At 46.0% G+C, this 20,115-nt stretch overlaps 1 protein-coding gene across 2 annotated transcripts in view; it reads left to right on the top strand.

The window, feature by feature from the left end:
- Positions 1-20,115, top strand: part of GLRA1 (glycine receptor alpha 1) — a 62,940-nt gene that overhangs the window by 13,307 nt on the left and 29,518 nt on the right. For both annotated transcript variants that reach the window (XM_070417105.1, XM_070417106.1), the window contains exon 2: positions 18,002-18,129. In XM_070417105.1, the coding sequence (XP_070273206.1) occupies positions 18,002-18,129 (128 nt within the window). The remainder of the gene's footprint in view (positions 1-18,001; positions 18,130-20,115) is intronic.

Below are 20,115 nucleotides of genomic sequence, written 5' to 3' on the forward strand. Positions count from 1 at the left end.
AGTTAACAACTCCAGCTTGGGAATCACCCAGATATGTTCTAGCATCCTGGTTACACAACTTGCTAGCTGAATGCCTTGGAGCAAGACTGTTTTTAAGATTCCTCAGCCTCAGTTTTCCTCATCTGTAAAATGGCAATGGTGATGATCCCTCCCTGACAGATTGCCCTAGGGATGAAATGGAAGAAGGCACGGAGAGTGTTAGCGCTGCATATGGCACATAGCAATTGTGCAAAGCAGGAAAGCTGGGATCACTATTATTCAAGAGGGATAGGCGCAAAGCATTGTGGGAGCATGAAGAAGAGTCTGACTAACTCTGCCTGGAGGTGGGAGACAGTACAGAGTTGGAGAGTATCTCATAGGAGTCAGGACACTTCAACTGGGCCATAAAGAATGACTAATTCACCAGGTGGCAACGAGTGCCAAGAGAGAATGATGCAGGCAGAGGGAAAGGGCTGGCAGAACAAGCAAGCTGGGCGAGGTGGAGCTCAAGGCACAGGGTGGACCAGTTGTTCACCATTACCCAAGCTCAGCCCTGTCCTGCTCTGCTCTGTTCTCCCCCAAAGGGTCTTTCATCAATTGGAAGCCCAGCTGAGAGTGGATAATTTGTTCATGACCCCAAAAATATTACAATATGCCAGCAATTATTCTAAGTTCTGGGGACAGACGAGTAAGGGAGTATAAACCAATGAACGACTTGGGAAAGTACAGAATTTCAGGCCATGGTCAATGCTATAAACCCAGTAAAACAGGATAATGGGACAGAGAACAGTCCACCAGAGTGGGCCCAGGGCACCTACACTTTCACTTGGGCCTTAATCACAGGAGATGGCAGGTGGGAGGAGACTGTTCCTTTTTTACCGATGAGGAAACAGAAACCCTGAGAGGAGCAGTGATGCATCTAAAGCAGCGGTTCTCAACCTGTGGGTCGCGACCCCTTTGGGGGTCGAATGACCCTTTCACAGAGGTCGCCTAAGACCATCGGAAAACACATATATAATTACATATTGTTTTTGTGATTAATCACTATGCTTTAATTATGTTCAATTTGTAACAATGAAAATACATCCTGCATATCAGATATTTACATTACGATTCATAACAGTAGCAAAATTACAGTTATGAAGTAGCAACAAAAATAATTTTATGGTTGGGGGTCACCACAACATGAGGAACTGTATTAAAGGGTCACGGCATTAGGAAGGTTGAGAACCACTGATCTAAATTCTCACAGCCAATAAGTGCCAGAGGCAGATAGCCTCATTCCACACAGAAGAGTCAAAATATCCAGGATGAGAGACTAGCAGCAAAATAAAATGTATAGTAGGATCCCAGTTTTATTTTTCAAATGTTTTATTTTTCTCATATGGGGGCGGAGTGAGTCTAGAGAAATGGACCCCAAACTGTTTAGAGTTGTCATGAATGAGACTTGGGGGGCAGGGGGGCTTTTATTTCCTACATTAAATATTTCAGAAGTGCTTGAATGTTTTACAACAATGTACATATTACTTTTGAAAGCTGAAGATAGATTTTTTTTAAAGGATATCAGCGTGGGCACACAATCAAACGCAGAGCCCACCTTAATAAAAGACAACCTGCACAGGTGGAGAGAAAAACACATTTGGAGCGATCGGAACCAGTGCCTGCTTGATTGGAACAAGTGAAAACAAGGCCAGCGGCTGAGGCTGGTGTGTTGGGAAGGATTTCTGGGCAAATGGGAGTTGCTTTCCCACTGACATCATTGCACTGGAAGTGAAATGTCACTCACAATGGAAGGCCAGGTTATACTACAGACTGGGGTTTTTAGAACAAGTAATGAATGGGACATATTTTCAAGAGAGAATAAGAAATAAAAAGGCAGAAAAACAAAGAGGGAGAAAAAGAGGGGGCACGCAGAGAAATAAAGAGGCAAGAGCGCTCAGCTTGGGTCTTCACTGGTTCAGCCAATAATTCACTGTGAGTCCCTTTCCCTCTCTTGAGCAGCATTCTCACCTGTAAAAGGGGTGGGTGGGCTGTACTAGATGATATTCAAGATCTCTCTTAGCGCCATTATTCTAGGATTTAGAAGCAAATGAAAAAAAAAGGAAGGAGGTAGAGGAGCAGAAGGGGAGAGAAACACAGGTGGGCAGAAGCAAATGCTAAGGAGGAATGATGAGAGGAGGAAACCAGGAGAGAAAGAAAGGCGGGCATTCCCCAGAAGAGTTGGAGTCTGATTATCTTATTGAAAGCGCAGAAGGAAGGACTCTCACATCAAGAATTAAAAACAATAAAAGATTCATCCTCAGGCCTCCAACTTCATGTGCCCACTGATGGGAGCCAGGGCTGATGTCGGGAGAAGCCGAGGCTAATGTCTGAAGAACAGGGGCCTGCGGGGAGGGAGGATGCTGCCCTGTTCTCATCTAGGAAGCAGGACAGCTCCTCTCCTCCGGGCCTGACCATGGACAACAATGATTGGCATATTCCTGGCCCTGAGAGATGTCCTGGGGGAAAGACTAGGGAAATGTGCCCAAGGGAGCTACCCCTGGGACATTTCTGCACAGTGCCCGGTGCCTGGGAAGACTCAATCCTGGGACCCATCAGACAGAGAAAATCCCAGGACAGAAAGAGTCTTCAAAGGTCTTCTTCCTCCTTCCTGCCTCTAAGCATCCCTTCCTTAACCTCCCGGTGCCATAGGCCTTAGCACAGATGACACTCAGTCCTCTTCTCCAATCTTTTCATAGTGTCTGAGCCATCCCAGGCCTCGAGTCCTTGGCCACAAAGACAGTGCCTCCAATGCCTGGTTATACTTAATCCCCATGGCACAGTGTTGGGCACACAGTGCGCTCACCAAACCCATCTGATCACTGGTCAATAGGGTGAACTGGCTCTATCTCTACCCAATCATATCTATTCTGTTGCTTACCATTTCCGTGTAAACATCCTTTTGTTTATACTGCACTGCCCTTGTTTCAAAGTTCTGCCTGAGGGGGCAGAACCTGGCAGACACCTGCCTCTGCAGAAGTGAGGTGGACACCAACCCTACAGGTGCCATCTCCAAATCTGTAATTGACCCCAATGAAGACGGGAATAGAGACTGCCACTCTAAAATGAAAAGCACCGGTGCAAATGCAAGACCATAGGTAACTGTTCACTCAGCATATGGTGAGCCACTTCAGAATACCAGGTTCTTGGCAAAACAATTTATCTGAATGTTTTACCCTTCCCAACAATCCTAAAATTAGAATTACGTATTCCTAGTTTACAGGTGAAGAAACTGAGGCCAAGAGAGGTTAAGCAACTTTCAAGGTCATACAAATAAGTAGTTAAGTCACCATTCCAGCCTCTTCCTCAGCTGGTTCATGTGTATAGCGTGCTACTAAGAGTTCAGTCTCTACAATGTACATGAATACTTCAATGAGAAGAAACTCACCAACTCCAGAAGGCAGCCTCTTCTCTTACTGGGTAGACTGAATGGTCAAAATAGTCTTTCCTCGCATGCATTAGGCAGCCATCTCCGTCTTTGAAAGTCCCATCCACTGTCCCTGGTCACCTAGAAGGAATCAGTGAGCTGTAGAAGGCACCTAAACCATGGGATCAGAAAGAGCTGGTTCTATTCCTACCCTACCATCAACTAGCCATCTAACTTTCAGCCAAGTCACTTCTGCCATCCGTGCCTCGATCGCCTTATCTGTACAATACGTATACAAATTGGTACCCCATTAAGCCTTCTGGAGAAAAAAATAAGTAATATTTGCTTATAAGGGCTTAGCTCAGTGTCTGGCAAATGGTTAATACTCAAGAACATTATTTTATTCAATTGAATCCCTCTTCCCCAACAGGGATTTGTGGAAAAGAATCTGTCTGTCTTCTCTGAGCCAAACAGTCAGGGAGTCTTTCATTATTCCTTACAGGTCAATTTCAAGTTTGTTTACCAGCCCAGTTGTTCCTTTCTGGATCTGCTCCAGCCTGTTAATGTCCCTCTTAAAATGCAGGACCAAGGATGGAATAGAAACAATTAGCCAAGATTTGAAGTACAGCCCATATGCGGTGTTTCCTGCCATACCTGACTCTTTGAGTCTTTAGATTTTTCTAAGTTCTTCAGAATTACTGGTGTAACCTAAACTGGCACAAAACTGTAGTGAAGAATATTTGAATCTGGTGAACAGGAACTTTCATTTTTATTTGTAATAATGGCTAACATACAAAGTGGTCTCTGTGTGCCTGGCATTATATCAGCACTTGACGCATATTTGCTCCATTCACCCCAACAATCCTAGTAGCGCCGTTATTACCTTCGCTTTATGATACATAGGTTCAAAGAGGTTAAGTGACTTGCAGAATTAGATTTGAGTCTTCCATACTACCCTACCTCTTGCATATGGGATGTTTATAATGTGAAAGAACTTTCAGAAATAAAAAGTTGAGTATGACACAAACAGAAGACATAGGCAGGGAAATGTAATAATAATAATAATAATAGAAATGCAGTGCCCCATGTGGGACCGTGTACAACACAAACAATTCTTCTCCAGACAACCCCCGCCTCAGGAAGAATTAGGTTGCAGTGAGGAGCCGAGTCCTGGGGTAGGGAGCACTCCTTTACACAGACAGAGCTTTCCTGCCTTAGAAATATTCATACCCTTTGACTCAGCAAAATTTTGCTTCGAGGACATGAGCAGAGGTTTGTGACCAAGGGGCTTTTCACAGCATAATTTATAATAGCTAAAAATTGAAAATGATATAAATGCCCATCAAGGGAGAGACAGCTAAATGAATACTATTACAGCCTCACACTGGCATAGGCAGTCGTTTATAATTGTGTTTCTAAAGGTTTAATAACGAGAGAAAAATGCTCATTTAGAATCTTCGGGAAAAAAGCAGAGGGAAACTGATTATAACCTTTAGAAGAAAAAAAATTAGAAGAGATTTACTAACATGTTAACAGTAGGTATCTAGATAATGAAATTTCCAGGCGCGTGTTATACTCTTCCTTGAACCTTGTTGTATTTTTCCAATGTGCATTTATTGCTCTCGTTGTCAGAGGGAAGTGTTATTTTTTTAAGGGTGGAAAGAATCTGAGGGCGGCCAGCCAGCTTGTGAAGCGCAGACTTTGCCACTGGACCGTCTCCATCTGTGCAGCAGCAATTACTGCTCTGTCGCCATCAGATCACCTTAATCCTATTGATTGAAATGCCAAAGCAATGCTATTAATTTACTACTTACTCTGAGCACAGCGGGATGACTCCTCCAGGTGGGAGAGGGGGTGGTCCTTGAAGATTCTAGCACAAAGCACAGAGAAGCCTCAAGAAGTTCATAGGCTCAACCCCCATTATGTAGCCTAGATCAACCAAGTCTCTCATTAATCAAAATCACATTTACAATTTGCCAGGCACCAACGTAAGCCCTGCAAAAGAATGGTTTATTTACTGCAACCCTATGAGCCGCAACTACCCTTGCCCCCATTTAACAGATGCAGAAACAAAGACAGGCAGGGTCAGTAACTTGTCCAAGGCCTCAAGCTGGTCAACGGCAGAGGCTGGATTTGATGGGAGTCCATGTGCTTCACCCTGGAGCATGCCCCTGTTTCAGTCCAGAAATGTTTTTAATTGTGTAGTGTCTTACATTTTCCTCAACATGATTTCAAATAGTAATTTATAAGTTAGAACAGGAGGTGTCTACACTTAAGGATAGTAAAGGACTTGCTCAAGGTCACATAAGACAGGATCAGAACAGGCAGAAGTGGACTCCATACCCACAGCTTGTCCCGTGCCCTGGGCTGCGTCTCTCTGCCTCTGTGACATGCAACAAGAAGCAGGAGGCCATGGAATTTGGGGCCCCTGTTTGGTTCCCCTGTGAGCTACAAAGAGGTGGCCCTGCCAGAGAATCCTGAGGTATGGGGGAGAAAGGAAAGAAACCACAGAAGGGAAAGAAAGACTGAGCAGTAACCTCTGTGGTCCTTTTGCCCCCTTCATCCTGAAACCAGGAAGGGACACTAGCCACAGCTCCTTATCCTTCCCTCATCATCCATCTACCTTCCTTTCATCTCATTAAGTCCCACAGGCTTCACTCACACGTCTTCTCCTACATCCTGCTCTGTAAATACTCCTTGCAGAAGCTTATACTAAACCACAGAGCAGCAGGAACTTACAACAATGCATGTTCGAGTTGAGCGAGCTGTTCTAGCACATTTGAACAGCTGCTCCAAAACTTATGCCAAATTCTACCTCATTTAGATTCGTGTATCCACTCCGCCACCTAAGCACCTTGATTAGGCTTTTAACCTCTCCAGGCATCAGTTTCCTCATCTGAAAAATAGACAAGACAATGGTACCTACCTCACAGAGTTGTTGGGTGGATTAGTAAGCACGTGTGGAAAAGCTCGGTGCATGGCACTTAGAGATCAATCGTTGGTAGTGATTGCTATCATTGCTAGTTCATCTCTAAGTCTGTTTCCTTGTCTATAAAATGAAGAGGATCATCCCCACTGACATTACAGTCTTAATTCGGTCATTCATTTACTGATATAGCAGGTGCTCAATAAATGTCTGTTCTTTTAAATGCACAAGATGATCAGGTCCCATAATTCTAAGACTCTTCTCCCTACTTCTTCCCCAAGACTTTGGAACCTGCTGAGTGAGACAAAGAAGTTCCAATCCACTGAGCAGAGCTGCAGCTTTCTGTCTTGAGGACTCAGGGAATCAACAGAGGGCCAGGCTATTTAGAGCTTGATTAGAGCCCCAAGCTTCCGTAAATTCTTTATTTACATGCAAATACCCACTTCACCTAACCCTCTCAGCCCACAGTTAAGTGTTCTCTTTCTGAAGATTAGTCACTCAGTTTATTTATTTTTTATATTGATTTTAGAGAGAGGCAGGGAGGGAGACAGAGAGAGAGAGAAACACTGATGTGAGAGAGAAACATCAGTAGGTTGCCTCCTGTATGCACCCCAACCGGGAATCAAACCTGCAACTTGGGTATGTGCCCTGACTGGGAATCGAACGTGCAACCTTTGGTGTTTGATTCCCAGTGTACAGGATGATGCTCCCACCGACTGAGCTGCCTAGCCAGACCTAGTCAGTCAGTTTATTAAAGGCAACTTCAGATTTTAATCCAAGTGGCTCTTTCTACAATCTAAAACCATTTTTCCTCAGTGCCCAGTGAAAAGGATTTATTTTCTCAGCATTCTCCTTTGAATCAGTCTGTTGGATCCTTAAAGACCACACACATGGTCTTCACTTTATGAAAACATGTTTTCTCTGGGATAAACAGCCCGTTTTGCTGATGCATTTCCCATGGGTTCATTGCAACCTGGCTTGGTTTTCACTGAAGGTTTGAACTAGTATAGACTTGGGAGGGGAAAAGATATGTGTTTTTTTAATAGGGTCTGGATTCAAGCACTTGCTTGTCTTCACATAGGTTTTTCTCTATTAGTTTCGGAGCTCGTGGAAAGCAAGGGTTATGACATACTAGAGGCCTGGTGCACAAACTTTGTGCATGGGAGGGAGTCCTCTCAGCCCAGCCTGTACCCTCTCCAATCCAGGACCCCTTGAGGGATGTCCGACTGCCAGTTTAGGCCCGATCCCAGGCCTGACATCCCTGTCGGACATCCCTCTCACAATCCTGGACCGCTGGCTCCTAATCGCTCACCTGGTTGCCTGCCTGGTCGCCCCTAACTGCCCCCCCTGCCAGCCTGGTCGCCCCTCATGGGCCCCCCACTGGCCTGGTTGCCCCATGCAGCCTGCTGTTCAGTCGTTTGGTCATCCCTCACTAACCCCCTTGCCGGCCTGGTCACATCTTGTGAGGGTGTGAGGGTTAATTTGCATATTACCTCTTTATGATATAGGTGTCTATTACTGATAGAGATAAGAGAGAAGTCTGTGGGGTCAGAGGTAACTGGATATGTTACTTAACCTCTATGACCCTCAGTTTCTTCATCACTAAAATGGGAATAATGATACCCAACCCATAGGATTACATTCAGGATTAACTATTGCAGATAAAGCTTTTAGTGTAATGCCTGGTACTGTGTAACCACTCAGTGAGGGCTAGCTGGTTTTATTTTATCATTTATATTCTATTCAATCACCTAGTTTGATGTCTGACATACAGTAGGCAGCCATGATTATTCTGGATAAATAAGTAAATAAATGAAGTAATACATTAATACTATCTCCAATGAAATGAGGATTGTCTCAACATGCCTAGTGAATGGAAATAAACTCTTTCTGAGAATAAAAAGAGTTTATCTCCACAGCATCTGTAAAAGCACTATGAGCTTTTGCCATTCAAACAACATCTGCAAGGCGCTGGCCAGGTATCTCAATTGGTTAGAACATCATCCCAATATGCCAAGGGTGTGAGTTATATCCCCAGTCCGGGCACATACAAGAATCAACCAAGGAATGAATAAATAAGTGGAACAACAAATCGATGTTTCTCTCTTAAAAAAAAAATAATCCACCTACAATTGGTAAAGGCAGGTTGTATTTTAAAGATGAGTGAACTGAGATGGAGAAAAAGAAAATGAAAGGCAAACTGACTGCAGAGAAATTCTGAGAGACGATTTAATAAATAGTCAAGAAGGGCTCGCCCTCCCCCTTCCAGTCATTTGGGAATGAACTGAAGATAGTCAAGCGGAAGATGCCCCAGAGCAGATCTGGAGGGAGACCTTGGTCACATTCTGGCCCTGCCACCCGAGACCCTTAACCTTTCAGGTGAGCCTCCGTGTCAGCACCTGTCCATGGGGATGCTGCCAGGGGATGGTATGAGGATCAAATGCAGTGATGGATTTGGAAGTGCCATATAAACTGAAGGCGTTATCGGTGTGCACGTGATCGTAGCATTGTTCTCTGTCCATAGTTTCCAGTTCCTGGAGCCCCCTGAACTCTCACTTGCAGCTCTGAAGAGCCTTGCATACGTTTCTATTGTGGACTAGTGCAGGTCCTCAGAGGGACTTTGTAAATCACTAGCACTTGGAAGAGTCAATAGAGTATAGTGGTTAATAGTGTGGGCTTTAGAGACCAGCTGCCCGGGGAGCTCTGCCATTTACAAGCTGTACGACCTCAGCTAAACCTCTAAAAACGCAAGTGTCGCCGTTCTCACCTGTAATGTGGAGGCAACAATGTCATCTTCATAGGAATGTTGGGAAGATTAAATGCAGTGACATATCTAAAGTACCCAGCACACAGTTAGTATTAAGGGAATGGCAGCTATTGCTATCATTAGCTAATATCATGTCTGTATCTGTTTTCATCCTATTATTACTTCTCCTCAATATTTATACTCCCAAGTCTCTGCAACCTCAAATAACCAATCCCTGCTGATTAATGCAATCTTTTTTCCCCAAACTTTTTGTCCAGAAGCCCTGAGCTCCATTCTCTGCAAAGAGGTACTTTCCCAGTGAGATTTATCTGATTAAAAAGAAAGCGGCATTGAAGGTAATGAGAGCCATTTGCTCTCCTGTCCAGCTCGTGGGATGCATGCTGATGATGCGGGGCCTGCTGAGAGCTTTGACTCCAGCAGAGTAACCCCCGCAGGCCTGCTCTTCAGCATCCAAGCCTCTGAAGAATCCCGCTGGACTCCTCGCATTGTAATTCACGGGTGGGGAACGTCAGGCCTGTGGGCCATATAAGACCTGCAAAATCATTTGGCCTGGCCCTGCCAAAGCATTAGGGGTGAGTTAATTAAATGTTTGACCAAATATAGCAGGCTAATTTTTAACTTGATAGTTTTGTACAGCGCTTGAATGATGTCATAAATATCTAAATGGCCGTTGGCAGAAAAAAGGTTCCCCACCCCTGACTCATCTGGGGGCCTTCTTGATGTCCACAGGCTTAAGCCAAGAGAGTCAGAGGCACCAAAAAATGTCCCCAAGTGAGACATACAGGGATGGCCAGGGCCAAGTGAGATGGTCACTGTAGAATTATAACTAGCGACCTAGATGGGGAGAAGTGTAAGGTTCACATGCAGACATAGGTTTGACCTGGCCCGCTAGCCTGAGTCATTCTGTGAGAGGCTGTGGATGCTCCTAAAAGAAAAGGGATGGCTTCGTTTCTTGTTTTCCTGCCTTGGATTTTCCCAGAGGACATCAGGTATTTCCCCCAGGGACTGACGAAAGGGGCAGAATGTGGGGCTCTTTACTCCAGTCAAATCACATCACCGATGCCAAGCCCCTGCGCGGCTGAGTTCAACCTCCTCTGGAATACAAGGTGTATGTCACCCATTTAACAAATATTTATTGATCCCTGAGCATGTGCCAGGCTCCGTGCTTCATGAAAACCATATTTATTAAGAGCCTGGAAAGAAGCTTGCAAAAATCATTCTTTCGGGGTCTTGTCTACATGACACCTGATCACCTCAATGCCAAGGGGAAGGAAGGTCAGAGAGCTGACGGCTGAGCCAAGGACTGCCACGATTCCAGCCTTGAAACACGCACACAGGGGAAGGAGAAGTGAGAAAGGGAAAACATCGACATGACTTAACCAAAGCCGTGTGGTATGCCAGAGCTACATCAAGACACGCATCTTCTGTCTCAATTTTATTGTAAAATGGGGACAGACGTCCCTACCTCACCTGCTGTTTGGCAGGACAAAACGATAAGATATGTAACGGTGTTTTTTGCCACCAAACAAGAAAATAAAAGCGAAGCTTTTTGGAAATAAAATGAGAGGCTGTGAGAAGTAGAAACTCCTCTCCAGCTGAATACATGGGATTATCTACAGGAAATCCTACCCTCCATGACTGGGTTTGAGGGTCTATGATTTTGTAGCAGGACTGGGGTGAGGCAAGTGAACCAGGGCACAGCATTTAAGGTGGCATTCCTTCTCGGGCCCTGAGAGTGCAGAGCTGCCACTTACACAACCCTGAGAGTGAGTGCCTCCTTAAATTTTGCTAGGCACCTCATTCTCCTCACCCTGCAGCTGGTCCTGCTTGGTGGGGAACAGCAACTAAAGCAGGAGAGTTAGGGGTTGGAAAGCTAGCCAGAGGGGCAACTGGAAGAAGTTATAAGGAGTGTGAGAGATCCCTGGAGAATCACACTTCCCTGGGGGCAAGGGAAGAACCAGATGCAAAGTTCCAAGATTTTATTTTACTAAGCCTGTGATTTTCACCCAGGAAAAAGTTCTTTATAGGAGGCAGATAGAGCTGTGGGAGGTGGGAGGTGAGTGAGGAAGTAGGGAGGATGTCTTGGTCCCTGGGAAAATTGGGCTCAGAGCATGACAACTGTGACATTCCCATGGTGCTTAGCAGATCATGGAATGAGAGTAATAAAATGTCAGGCCTAAGCATGTCAGCCTAAGCCCCTTCCTGCAATCAGATAAAATCCAAATTGCACAGCTGGCCGGGGGAAGCCAGATGTTGACCTGAGGATGCAACTACTTCCAACCCTACAGGAAAAGCTGAGAGTACCAAGCAGGGCTCGTGCTGCCCAAAACCCAAAAGTCCCTGGGTGTCAGAGCCAGGGACAGGACGGTGGTTCGGCCCATAAGGCCAGAGAGTGCTAGCTTCACTCAGCCCCACCCTCCCCGGGAGCCTAGGTCACCAGAGCCTTCCCACCACCTTTCCCCAGGACAGCCCATGGGCAGCAGAAAGCTTTCTCTCCCAAATACACAACAGGAACATTGCCAAATGTTGGGTCTTTCTTAATTAATAAAACTCGGGAAAATTACCTGATCTGTCCCCGCCTCCCTCCTCTGAACTACCATGGCAGTCCAATTATGCCCCCGAGGCTGGGTGGCAACTTCTTATAATTGTTTCTGTGCCTCATCTATTCTACCTGCTGGACTATAAACAATCAGAGGGCAGAGGCTATTCAACCAATGATGACTGCCGCTGCACGCCAGGCACTGAACAAGACAGACTCAAACTCTGCCCACATGGAGGCGGAGGCATACTTATCGGTGTCTCCCCCACGGTGCCTCATGCGTGCAGTGAGTGCTTAATCCATCAGGATCAGAGGCTTTTTGAGCAAGAGGGCCCGTAGAAATGAGACAAGCCTCCACTCTGCAATGTAGTCCCTTGGCAGAGAGTGGTGACCATCCTGCTACCCTTCCCTGCTGGGCTGGACCCCAGAATGCTTCTCTGGGAAGCCACTGCCAGAATGGAGTGGGCACACAAGGTAAAACTGTCCCCTGCGCCTGACCTAATCCTGAACTGCCACTTCATAGAAGAAGAAACTGAGGACCATCCGGGAAGAAGAATTAGCCCAAGACCACACAGAAAGCTAGAAACAGAGCCAAGACTACCCCCGGGGTTCTCAGCCCCCATTTTAATGTGTTCTGCTCTATTCCACAGTGACCTTCATAACTGTGTATTAAGTAAATGCCCATGGCAACACAGGGCTGACCTTCAAATGACCTTGACTAGTTGACCAGATTATTTCTACACAAAATAAGCACCAGTTCATTGGACTACCTCTCTGACCAAGCACAGGGAACAGACATTCTAGCCTCAGTCAGAGGGCAAGTTGCAGGTAAGGTGTCTTTGGAGGTGCCTTTGGACCCATTTCCCAAGCTTGGCCAGGCCACAAGTCACTGTAACCAGAAACAACTGAGAAACTGGATGGATTGTTTTTACTGCAAAGGGATTAAGGAGGGATAATCTTCCTTGAGCTTTCAGACCCATGGTAAAGCAGAGAACTGGGTTCCAGCCCTACTACTTCCAACCGCACAGACTCAGCGTTCCATCCTCACCTCTTATCCTTGTTCTCAATCTCTCTCTCTCCTCCCTCTTTCTTTCCTTCTCTCCCTACTTTCCTCTCTCATACACACACGAAACTTTCTGTTCTCCAAGCCCTTTCTCGCCTCTAGACTTTACACGCGCTGTTCCTTCTACCCAAAACACTCTTCCTCTCTCTTTCTTCCAGGCCAACTTCATTCCCAGCCTTCAAGCTTTACTGTAAAACGCCACTTTCTCCACGTGCCTCTTGGAAACTCCCACACTTCCACCAAGTGCAGTCGGGTGCCTGTCCCCTGTGCTCACTGCCATACCTCAAACACCTCCACTTTCTCACTTGCCTCTTCCTCTCCCCACCCCCATCTTCCTTCCCTTCTAAGTCCGCACCTCCAGCTCCCTCCCCAGCTCTACCTGTCCCTCCCTTGGTTATCCTCAGCCACTTACACTCTGTCTTCGCCTTGCCTTTCCTCTCCTTTCCCACCCCTGAGCTCCTGACTTCTCTGCCCATGGTGAACTGCAGAGATGGAATCTCATGGGGGGACCCTCTCTGCTAACCCAGATGGTTCTTGGAGGTGTGGTGCCATGCAGGGTGTGATTGAAACTGTTTCTCCCCAGTATCATTGCTACCCCCAGCTCATTTGAAATTCAGATTGACAGCTCCATATTGATTCCCTATTTCCAACTGATGTCGCAACTGAAGAATGAGAATCTAAGCATTGATCTGGCCTTTCTTCCAACAAATCCCTGAAAAATGAGTTGGTCCACTGGGGAGAAATCTTGAGACTGGATGGGGGAAAACCAAGACATGAACACGCTCAGATTCCCACAAAGGAGTTCTGAGAAATTCAAATCCCAAGACCAGATGTGTAAAAAAGAAAGAATATTGTAGACTAATAAAATGATGATTTAGGGCCAGTAGGACTCCTAGAGATTATTCTAACCCCCTCATTTTATAGCTTGGGAAACTGAAAGCAAAAGGGGGAGTGACTCAGAGGAGGTCACACAGGAGGTCCTTGCTGGGCTGGTGTGGCTCTGGTTGGTTGAGCATCATTCCATGTACCAAAAGGTCACCAGTTCATTTCCAGATCAGAGAATATGCCTAGTTTCAAGCTTGATCCCTAGTAGAGGTGTGAAAGAGGCGGCTGATCCATGTCTGTCTCTCTCTCTCTGTCTCTCTCTCTCTCTCTCTCATCAATAAAAAACATTTTTTTAAAAAATTGGAGGTCAAGTACCTAAGTCTCCTGGGTGACAAATCCCCTAACTGAATGGTGATAGTTTACCTCCATCCAGTCAGCCACCATCATAAGCATTCTCTACAAGGGGCAGAACACTTGGTCCCAGAAGACCTCACTGTCTTTCTGGAAATTACTATAATCAAAACTGTCTAAACTAAGTCTGATTCACTACATTGCATTGCAGTAATCCCTGAAACAATTTGCATCACTTCCAAATACTTGTACAGGGTCAGCAAATCCTAACAATCACATGTTTCATGGCTTGGCTCCATCCCCAGCTTCTCTGTCCAGTAGCTGAGTCTATCAGCAGATGTCTGCATTCAGCACAGGTAGTGGTTCCAACTGTGCAGCAAGGGCCCGTTAATGCCTGTTTACTCTGCACAGGTGCACAGAGAACAGATTTACTACAGGGGAGCTTGAACTAATTTTGTGGACAGTATCTAAAGATAGACAGAAAGGTACAATGATTGTCAAGTGGAGGGGTGTGGCTATTTTGACATTAAAATGGAGCCTTTGTAATTCACAAAGAATTGAGGAAATTTCAGACAGGGCAGTAAGAGGTAGTCCTGTTAGCAATCAACATCATTTACATTAAATTTTAAACTTCTGTTCTCTTTTTGTTTTCACTGTATTCACTACCGTGGTTATTTCTATTATGGCAAGTAATACTGGTTGTTCATTTGTGAGTGGTGTAATATAAAGTCCCCTTTTTTACAAGGGTAGTTTTAAAAGAAACAAGGCAATTTAGAAACCACTGTTACATGATACATGGGAGGGTATGGACTAGAGAACCGCAAAGTTTCAAAGACTTCCGTCAATCACTTTGCAAAACAGAGGCTCATTTGGTAATTCACAGCAATTTCTCCTCCATTTTTAGGTGTGATAAATTCAGAATTGTATACATAGGGTTGCTGGAAGTCAGACACATGTTTTGATTTTCTTGGATGTAATAGAATATAACAAGCTTCAAAAACAATTAGAAATAATAGTGGCTACCATGATTTATCCTCTTCACCATTTATAAAAGGCTTTCCCATACATGGTACCATTGGGTGAGTCAACACTTGAAAATTTGTGCTCTAATTCCTTCTCTCATTAAAGTGTTGTGTGACCTGAGGCCAGTTACCTAACCTCTCAGAGTCTCCATCCCCTCCAGTTCAGCTCACCCCTCCCGTGAGTCTGTACCAGGTGACCAGGCTGCAAGTACCTTTCAGACACTCAAGCTCAGGTAACCAGAGGACTCTTCAGCACTGGGGAGGATTCAGGTATTAAATGGCACATTTTGCTAATAGCAAATGGTGAGGAATAATTTGGGGTGAATTCATTTTCTCACTGGGCCACCTAATAAGATTCAGGCTTATGAAAGAGGCCTAAGGGCCATGAGATCACCTGTGCTCTAGTAACTGCTGGGAGGGAGTACTATGTTCTCAAATCTTATTATCTGAGAGAGGGGCTGGACAGGGAACAGGAGCTTATGAAAGCTTCATAACTGCCATTCTTGGAGAGGTTCTAGAAGTGAATTACAGCCGCAGAAAAGTCGTAAATCACCAGCTGCCTGCTTGTGGTCCCCTTTGCTCACACCAGAGCCGCAGGGCAACTGTGAGTCTGGTGCTGAATGGAGAAGAGGCTGGGAATGTGGTACTTACTACCTGTGGGCCATGGAAGGTACCTGGCAGCATGTCCCAGCCACGTGGGGTCCGTGGTGCAGCTGAAAGCAGTGGGACCCAAAGAAGTCCCCAGACTGGTTCTGAACTGCTTCAAACACACACACACACACACACACACACACACACACGCACACACACAATCACACACACAACAAGTCAAGAGCAAGACAACATACTGAATGTCTGCTCTGTTCCAAGAACTAGGTGTTGCTTTTTACCTGTGCTACGTCAGCTACTCCTTGTGTAAAACTAAAATGACATATGAGGCAACTAAAGTTCAGAGATGTTAAGTAACTTCCCCAAGGTCACACAGTTAGTATGAGACATCATTGATTCCAAATCACCCATTCTTTTCACTCTTTTTTGCACTATCCTATTTTACATCTCACAATGCATTTGAGAAGCACACACATGCAATGTACACACCACATACATACATACACAAAGGCATCTTATACATTCATACCCTATAATCCATACACATATACACACACAAAAATGCCCACACTAAATGTCACACTTAATAGCATACTTCACCATGATCCCAGGTATTCACATTTTTGCACATACAAATCTATGTAACAGGATCCACTATCCATCCACAAACACCCCCATGCACACTCTAATCCCCACACATCCATCCTCACCCACACAGCTGTACACATAACATGCATACACATCACACCTGAAAACTCATCCACTTCACACAAACTCACAAACATCCATAGTCACACACATGAAAACAGTAAAACGCATTTGTCCTGTCAATCAAAACTAGCTCTTCAGTCTATGAATAAGGGACCTCCAGATTATTACACATGAGTGTCTATATCACCCTGGAATGCCTTCTGAATCTTCAAAGGAATACCAGGCATTGCTTTCAGTAGTTTTTGATTAATGGATATAATAGTCTAATCACTTTTAAATTGTTGATCCACATATGCATATTTACGAATATACTACTCGCCAGGATATTTGATTAAAGTAGCAAATTATTCAGTCACTCATTTACTGTGCAATTACTGAGCACCAATTATGTTTTTGAAACACCATCATGGACACAGTAGGAGATTAAAAGAACAAACAATAAATAAATAAAAGCACCATGACTCCTGGTCTTAAGACACAAACACAAGTAACTATACTGCGAGGTAGCATGGCCAGGACCTGCTGAGTGATGGGGTGTGCGAGGAGAGGGAGCCAAGGAGATAAGATCGTTGGGATGCTTCCAGTCCTAGAGGATGGGGAGATGTCGGGGCATCTGAGGACGCTGCGGTCTGGAGAAGCAAGTTTAGGAAGAAAGCTGTGGCATGCAGGGTGGGAGAGGAACCGGAGGCACAGACAGGATGTCTAGATGGACACGCCCTGCAGGTGTCTGCAAATGAGGAAAGGGGGTTCCAGCGAGAAGCTGGCATGGGGACATCAATTTGAGAGTCCTCCATTAGAGGTGATCACTTTAACAGGACTGATAAGATCAGAAAAGGAGCCGGGGCATGAACAAGAGGGGTGGAGAGCAAATGTTTGGGGAGCCAATGTCCTAGTTGGCAAACACAGGCGCACGTCTCTATACCTGCACTCCCTCTAAGGTACCAGCCCCTCAGCAGACACGACAGGGTGCCTAGCTCAGGGGACTCCTGGTGGCATTTCAGGACTAGAAAAGCTCATTTGCACAAATGGTTGTCCTCCAACCCTGAGGCTGACGATTTTGACTCCTCTAGAACTCTGCGCGCCTTTGACTGAGAGCAGCAGGTGGGGGGCCACTGTCCTTAGACCTCAGTAACTCTTGCTATGGTGTGAATAAGAGCCTGAAAGCACTTCGTTGAGTGGGAATGGGGGGCCGGTCCCTCCCACCAGCTGTGCCTCCATTTTCCCAACTGAGGTTTTCTAAAGTGTGTGTTTCATGAGATACTAGTCCCATACATATAGCATCTAAGCTTGTTAAAGGCTCTGAGAAGACCTCAGGTAAAGATGCCTGTTTAAATTTATGTTCCTGAATGCGCTTGACTTAGGCAACTTTTCTTTTTTTCAACTAGTGACCAATTCTGAAGAGAAACTTTGGGGAAATCTGGGACTACTTGATCTCTAAGATTCTTTCACTGTTCCATGGACCCATGGGGCAGGGCTCAGGCACCCAAAACACAGGGCTGGGCCTAGCGGGAGGTTAGCCCTTCAACCTCCTCTCCCCTCTCCTGGGGAGACCTGCAGCCAAGTGTGATTGCTCTGATCCCCAGGCTGCAGCCTTAGAAAAGGCAGCAGCGTCTCAGCAGCGGTCAGACACTCGGCTGCCTGCCAGGATCCCACGCCGGCTGATATTTGGGCTGGATAAACAATTTAGCCTGGGCCTTCCCTCATTAAGGACCCATATTACCTATTTCTTGGGCCAGGCTGGGATCTGACCACGCATAAGAAAGGGCCACCGTTAACCCTCTGCTCTCCTCTCTCCTTTCTTAGCCTTGCTGCTTCTAAGGAGGCTGATGCCGCCCGCTCCGCGCCCAAGCCCATGTCTCCCTCGGACTTCCTGGATAAGCTCATGGGGAGAACCTCTGGATATGATGCCAGGATCAGGCCCAATTTTAAAGGTAGAGAAAACTTTCCTTCCAGATCCCCAGGCATCTGTTTTCCTAGATTAAAAGTAAGCAGCATGGGATTGGATGGTACATACATGTCAGGAGCCCAGGACACCCCTCTGCCCTAGGCAGATGCTATTAATCCGTTCGGACTGCTCCTCCACCACACCCACCCAAACCGCACTCAAACTTAACAGCCCCCTGGCTGCCAGGAATCTGTGTGTGAGTTGAAACCTACTTGCTACCTCTGGTATAACAGACAGATAGATAAACTTGACATGTAAAGAAACGGGGTCAGGTTTGGTTCAGGCACAAACTCACTCTCTGAACTCTGATAACCCTCTTCCTCTCTCTGGGCCTCAATTTCCTCATCTCTGCAGTGATGAAGCTGGCTATCTGTGGGAGCTCTGGGGCTCCCACCATGTGCTCCCAAAGGGAGGAGCAGAGAGCACAGTGACCAAGACCACTCTGCTTCTCCTCGAGCGGTCCACTTCTATTTGTTTTAGATAAGAGACATCCAACTGAAATTCACCTCCTGAAAAGGTCCCAGGGATTAACAAATAATTTTTGAAACTTTCTAGTCTAAACCAGAGTCACAATTTCAAATGCCTACAGGAATTAGGTAGGTAACTTCAGTGAGTGAGGGGAGCCAGGGGAAAGCAATAGGGAGTGGTAGAGACTATGGAGAAATAGAGGTGCAGGCCCTCTAAAGGGGACAGCCTCTTCTTAGCCCCGCCCACAGTTACCCAACTGGAATGTAGGCCCCGTGTTGCCAGGTCACCCAGTATTCCGAGAAGAGCCAGAAATGAAGATTTATGCAAAGTTTCCTGATTCCTAAAATATGTGCATTCAAACAGAACATGTTTGTTGTGAGCCAAATATGCCTTATGGGTAGCCAATTTACAAACCCTCCCCAAGGTGACCTGAGGGGTTTCTTTTAGCTCTCACAGTCCTGGGAGATCTCAACAAGAGGGAGTCGGTTCCCATTGGTGCCTTAGGAGGCTGTCCCCACCTCACACTGCTGAGCAGAACCCCGCAGGTGCAGTCCTAGGACCTCCCAGGAGCCTGTGCTCACGAACCTTCCTCCCAGCACCCCTGCAAAAATCTTATTTCAAGCACCCACTGTCAGCCTCCTCATCAATCTTGATTCCAGATGCCCTTCCTCACTACTCCTTTTAGCTCAAGTCCAAAACCAAACAAGGGAGGTGACAGCTGGTATGGCTTCCTAGTATTTGCTCACTTTACCCCCATTCTCAGTGCTCTGCAGGTAGAAAACTGTCTGAGAGACACACTGAGGTTAGGGCCCACCTCCACCCTGCTTATCTCGAGGCTCCTTCGCTCCCCCAGCACTTTATTCCCAAGGCCACATCTCCCAGCACTGTTAGCATAACCTTGGTCCCCTCAAGGACAGGTAAGTCAGGACCAAAGCTGCTGTCATACATAGCACTGGGCCCAAGCCCTTCACCAGGGTCTCAATCTCAGAGGAACCAGACAGATATGGCACATGAGTGAGGCAGGAGGAACATGAGAAAAGAAAACTAGAGAACACAGGGCTAGTCTAAGGGTACCTACTTCTCAGCTCTGGCAGTAGTAACTGCCTGGTAGAAACACAGGCCCTGGGATGCTGGCCCTCCAAGACTTGAGTCTGGGATTTTGTGAAATCTTTAAGGTTGGCAGCTAAGTCACAAATTTTAGAAACGCCGTTGTCTAAATCAAACACATTGGAGAATTGACCATCAGGTTGTGTCCAGTTTTCAGGAATTCCAGTCCACTACGCCCCCTAGTGGACACTCTCAGAACTCCATACTGAGTGCCGTGGTCTTGCTCTCCTGAGAAAAGAGGGACTCCTTTGTTGAATATGTATGCATCCCGGGTTCAGGTGTTAGGTATCCTTTGTGCATACCATTGCACCTGGCACATAAAAGGCCCTCAATGAACCTTTTGTGAATGAATGAATGAATGAATGAATGAGCGAACGAACCAACAAATGTGCTAAGG

Source organism: Myotis yumanensis, unplaced genomic scaffold, assembly GCF_028538775.1.
Source record: "Myotis yumanensis isolate MYYU_CA2020_CCGP unplaced genomic scaffold, mMyoYum1.0.hap1 SCAF_5, whole genome shotgun sequence".
In the NCBI taxonomy this organism is placed as follows: Eukaryota; Metazoa; Chordata; class Mammalia; order Chiroptera; family Vespertilionidae; genus Myotis; species Myotis yumanensis.